Source organism: Polypterus senegalus, chromosome 9 (assembly GCF_016835505.1).
Source record: "Polypterus senegalus isolate Bchr_013 chromosome 9, ASM1683550v1, whole genome shotgun sequence".
In the NCBI taxonomy this organism is placed as follows: Eukaryota; Metazoa; Chordata; class Cladistia; order Polypteriformes; family Polypteridae; genus Polypterus; species Polypterus senegalus.
This window is the reverse complement of record NC_053162.1, coordinates 126,284,350-126,290,349: the sequence shown is the minus strand read 5'-3', so window position 1 is coordinate 126,290,349 and position 6,000 is coordinate 126,284,350. Positions and strand designations below refer to the sequence as shown.

Below are 6,000 nucleotides of genomic sequence, written 5' to 3'. Positions count from 1 at the left end.
AGGCACTAAGGTCCAGGTTCTTCATTCTTTCTTTGTTTTTCTTTTATCTTCAACTGAGGTTATGTGGTTAGTTGCTTTCCTTTCCACTGCCCCCTCATGTGCTTTTTGACTTTGCTCATTGTTTCCCCATACATAAAAAAACAGTTACCACTCTATTTGCTGCACTGCAAAAAGCCTCTTATAGGACCTTGTCCTTATATACATAAAAGTGGAAATGGATTACACCAAACACCTAGAACTACTGTGAGTCTGCGGAACCTATATTCGAGATGCAAAGTTTTGGACAATATTATTAATGTACATTTATATTTTACATAATCTAGACATTGGTTTAAAATGAATTAACATGAATCTTCCATTCAACCTAACTCTTATGTCTTAATTGTTTTAACAACAATAATGTGATATTTTAGGTAGGTCTATAGCTTTTTTATTAATTATTTCATTAATCCTAATTATTTATTATAATTTATTTTCTTTGACGGAAGTCATTATGATACTGGAGGACTTTCTTTCACTGTAAATCAAACATTTAATGACATAATTAAATTAATGCACAACAAAAAATGTCAATTCAATTAAATACAATTTACATATCTACTTCACTTGGGTTACAATAATAATCACCACTGTTGAATGGCTCCATTGTGTGACATTGTTTGTCAAATGTCCTTTACAAATCATCTTACTGCGTACTTTTTCCATCTAACTACTATAAATTATTATCATTTTTAATTTTTTTGGCAGAGCAAGGGGGTATCAGTCTGAATGTCTCACAACTTTTAAGGTCGGGGTACTGGTCCCTGTCACTTACTTTTTAAGGAGACTGCATGTCCTAATGTCAGTCCATTTTCCAGCTACTAAAGTTTTCTATATCATTTCTTACCATTATTAGTGAGTGTGTATGTTCTGTATATGTAAGTATAGGGTGGTTTCCTACCTTAAACTGCCCGTTTTGGGATTGACTCTATTACATTTAACATTATCATTATTTTTATTATTATGGCTGTTTTGATTACTAAGGGTCATCATAGCTGTGTGTGTTACCCATCATTATCACTGTCTGAATGGAATTTGCATGTTCTCTCCATGTCCACATGCATTTCTCCCATCAGGCACTCTTTAGCATTCTGAAGTGTGTTATGTATTGTTGGTGACTCCATGTTGAATGAATGTGTGGGTGTATACATTAGTGTACCCTGTTGACTGTGGACACTGTCCAGTGTCAGTTCCTCCCCAATGGCTGATACTACCAAGACACAATGAATTGAAATAATTGAACTTAGTAAATGGATGGATGAATGTAAGTACCCTGTGATTATGCAAATTATGAAAGATACTACTGTATATAAAATTAGACTTTAACTGTACACTGAAAAGCCTTCAGGTAAAATGAGCCACTTATCTCATCTGCTAACTGTACAGTACTGTACAGTTGACTGGACAATGTTAAAATGACTGTATATGAATGCACTGTTTATCTGATCAGACAGCATGTTCTTGTTTTATTGGAAAAGGCTCATGTCCTTTTAATTCTGATCAGAACTGATTAAAGTTTAACAGATATATTCAAATATAGACATTTGTGAGCCATTGAACGGGTGTTTTAAAGTTTGTTGTTATACTCCAAGTGAATTGGAAAGTACTTTGAGTGCAATGTACTGTAGATGTATTTCCATTCTGTCAAGATTTATACAATTTTCACGGTTTAATGGATTTATGTTTAGAAACACATTAGAGTCAAAATGCAGAAGAGGACACTCAATAAAGCAAGAACTACCAAAACCATACAAATTGCAAAAGTCTGCAGGGAGGCTGGAATAACTAAAGTGAAAGAACAAAGCAAGATATAATACGAAGCATCTATTATCTAATTGTCTGACATGGTCTGCTTAATCCAGTCCAAGTAATTGGACACTTTGGTGTATACTCCATAGCTGTGTTTTTTACCACAATCAATTCCCCAGGACACAATTCCAGCAGCATACCATTCATGGTCGGATTCACTGATTAAGGCAAAGACTCCTCCACTGTCTCCAGAGCATGTGTCATCTCCACCCTCCACTCTGCCAGCACAAAACATGTTGTCAGTCACATCTGGGGTTGGTTCTGTCCTACTCTTCTTTATTGTTTCAACTGAGTTTTGGCATGTAGAGTGGTCAACTATAGGGAGAGCCACATATTTCAGGTCACTAGAAAGTCGACGACTCTCAGTGATGCCCCAGCCAGACACATAGCCTACCACATCTTTCTCATAGAGGGATCCTGCTTCTGGGAGACAGATAGGCATTATGGTCTCATTCAGAGTAACTCTGGAGCTCAGTTTGATCAGGGCAATGTCATTATTGAAGTCTGTATCACTTTCACTGAAGTTAGGATGCACAAACACAGCCTCCACCTCCTGTTTGGGAATCTTCACTAATCTCTCCACATTTGTGTCTCCTAAACGCACCTCAAGTTCCTGGGCAACCTCAGTTAGACTCACTCTGCTTTGTGAAGATCCTTTAGAGAAGATGTTGTGAGCTGCTGTCATAATCCATTGATCACTGATTAGTGCTGCCCCACCTCGTCCTTTTAAAGTCAAAAATACCTGCCAAGGGAAAGTACCCTTCGGGGCAAATCTACCACCCAGAATTCGCTGATGTTCTGCAATATGTTTCTGAGGTTTTCCACATACTGTGTAAAATGAAAGATGAACAGGGTTGAGAGCAGAATCTACAACTTCCCAATGACAGTATTAAAATAAACACAACGTCAGATTTTTTTAATTTACCCTACCACATGAACCTAATGAATATATTCATTTTCAAAGGTAGAGAATACAGTGAAACCTTTACTTGTCTAAGTGACCAACATGCAACATGTCTCTACTATCTGGCATCATAAATATTAACAGCAAACCAATTCACAAGTGCAAGACCCCTAAAACTACCCCCACAATAAACAGAAATTTTTTGTCCCCATTGATCATTTAAAAAATGGCAATGCAAAATATTGCTGGTCTTCAACATTTACCTAAATTAAAACATTTTCAAGTTTACTACTTTAATTAATCTGAACAATTGCATGTGATGTTTTTTCAATTTAAATTTTGTTAGAGTATTTCACTTTTTACAAGTACATGTGGCTTATTTGTTACAATAGCTCGATTTCCAGATATTTTGTGACATGTTCTATAAAAATGTACTTTACCTACTTACTTATCTCATGTTCATGTCACATTTTTCATTTGGTGATGCCACTAATATTGCCAATGGAATTAGCACAATTGTTTTTTAATAAAAGATGGTAGAACTCCAAATCATATCAGACATACAACAACATTTATTTATATGGCACATTTTCATACAAACAATGTAGCTCCAAATGCCTTACAAGGTGTCAAGGAGAAATTTACAATAAAAGATAAACAAATAAGATTTGACAATAATGTTAAAGAATAAGTAACAAAGAAAAAAAACAAATATATCTTTATTATCTTAAATGTAGAAAAGTATTGTCCTTATTTAAAATTTCATGATGTAAGTCTTTAAAGATGAGTCCGGTCATAAGGTCAAATGCCCAGGAGGACAGAAAAAAACTCTAGTTACGCTGAAGAAAAAAAAACCAAAATCTTCAGGGGTTCCAAAGCCAAATGACTGTCTGGCCCGCACTCAGTAAAACATACAAATTACTAAGGAAACATAATAAAGGGTTGAAAGTAACAGTGTATTAAGTAACAGTGTATTTTGTGATGGCTGTATCCCTATGACCTGAGTTTAAATACAGTCACCATCTCCCTTGTGAGTTAGTAGACTAAAAGAGGTGACATCAGAAGGGGCATCCAACTGTAAAAATCACTGCTCCATTGCCCCCAAAATGTGAAAGACAGACGACTAATCTGATTGTATCCAGAAAATGGCCTTTAAACTGGAGCAAGTGGGGATTTTTGATGACTGGGTTCTGATGACTACAACTTAGCACTGGACAGCCCCACCTTCATTGTAAGTGGGTTAGTGTTTAGAAATTTTGAGAAAGGCATTGCATGGCAGCAAGGTTTTACCTCATTTAACTTTAAACTTTGTTTTCTTCCTTTTCTTATGCCACTCTTAATGTTTTATTTATAATGAACAGACTTGGATAGACTTCACATGTATACGTTTGTATTACTTGCATTACCTGTATTCTAAGTGCTGAAAGTTGCTAGTTCTGATCTAAAGAAAACATGCCGGAGAGATGAGTGTAAATGGAGAAAAAATAAACTGATTATCCACTATGAGATATTGAAGGTTAAAATAACAGAATACAACAACAGAGGCCGTCTTGAGAGGCGGTGTTATTTCTCTACAATTATAAATAACAATGCTAGTAATCCCAGAGTCTTATTCTCTGCAATCGATCATCTGCTAAACCCAGGTCACTCAATGGAATGCCTCCAAAAAACTTCTAGTGAAACTTGTGAGGCTTTTGCTGTATTTTTAAATCAAAAAATTAATGATATTAGAAATAATATAGTATATCTCCCCAATACTGATCATCTTAAACTCTAGTACTTCATTATAAACAAATTACATTCTTTCACTAGAATAGATTTACTTGATTTATATAAAATAATTTCTCAACTGAGACCATCCACCTGCATCCTTGACCCAACACCAACAAGTTTTTCAAAGAAGTATCTGGCATGCTAATTGATAGTATTCTTGACATAATAAACTCATCATTCGATACGGGGGACTTCCCAGACTGTCTTAAGACTGCTGTATTTAAACCACTGCTCAAGAAAAATGATCTTGACTCCTCTGCTTTTGAAAATTTTAGACCTATTTCTAACCTGCCTTTCCTAAGTAAAATCCTAGAGAAGGCAGTCATTATGCAGCTAAATGACTACCTCAATAAACATGCTATTCTTGATAAGTTTCAGTCGGGTTTCAGAACAAATCACAGTACAGAAACTGCACTCATTAAAGTAACAAATGACTTGCCGGTAAATGCAGACAGAGTCTGTTTATCTGTTCTCATCCTCTTAGATCTGAGTGCCACATTTGATACCATTGATCACAATATTCTTAGAAATTGCCTTAGTCAATGGGTGGGTCTCTCTGGCAGTCTATTAAATTGGTTTGAATCCTACCTGGCAGGTAGAAAATTCTTTGAATACATGGTATTCTATATGGTGTTCCACAAGGCTCTATCCTGGGTCCGCTGCTCTCTTCGATTTACATGCTTCCGTTAGGTCAGATTATTTTGGGGCGTAACGTGACCTACCACAGCTATGCTGATGACATGCAACTGTATTTATCAATAGCAACTGATGACCCTGACACTCTTCATTCACTGACACAATATTTGTCTTGTGTTTCTAAATGGATGAGTAGTAATTTTCTCAAATTAAATAAGGAGAAAACAGAAATTTTAGTTATTGGCAAAAATGGATAGAATGAGGTTATTAGAAATAAATTTGATGCATTAGGATTAAAAGTCAAGATAGAGGTAAAGAATTTAGGAGTAACTATTGACTCTGACCTGAATTTTAAATCACATATTAATCAGATTACTAGGACAGCATTTTCTTCACTTAAGAAATATAGCAAAAGTTAGACCTCTTATAACATTGCAACATGTTAAGAAATTAGTTCACGCTTTTGTTTTCAGTTGACTAGATTACTATAATGCACTCCTCTCAGGACTACCCAAAAAAGACATCAATCGATTGCAACTAGTGCAGAATGCAGCTGCTAGAATCTTAACTAGGAAAAGAAAATTCGAACACATCTCTCCAGTTTTGATGTCACTACATTGGTTACCTGTGTCATTTAGAATTGACTTTAAAATACTACTTATGGTTTACAAAGACTTAAATAATCTCGCTCCATCCTATATTTCAGAATGTCTTTCACCTTACACTCCAAATCGTAATCTTAGATCTTCAAATGAGTAACCAAGCCACAGGGGATACACAAACCAGTGCATTTTTTCATGCCGGTCTCAAGACCGGATAAATGGGGAGGGTTACGTCAG

At 35.5% G+C, this 6,000-nt stretch overlaps 1 protein-coding gene across 1 annotated transcript in view; it reads right to left on the bottom strand.

Moving 5' to 3' along the window:
- Positions 1 to 512: 512 nt before the first annotated feature.
- LOC120535736 (complement C1r subcomponent-like) overlaps positions 513 to 6,000 on the bottom strand; it is a 48,319-nt gene continuing 42,831 nt past the window's right edge. The window contains exon 11 of the mRNA XM_039763763.1: positions 513 to 2,676. Coding sequence (XP_039619697.1) covers positions 1,871 to 2,676 — 806 coding nt within the window. The 3' untranslated portion in view covers positions 513 to 1,870. The remainder of the gene's footprint in view (positions 2,677 to 6,000) is intronic.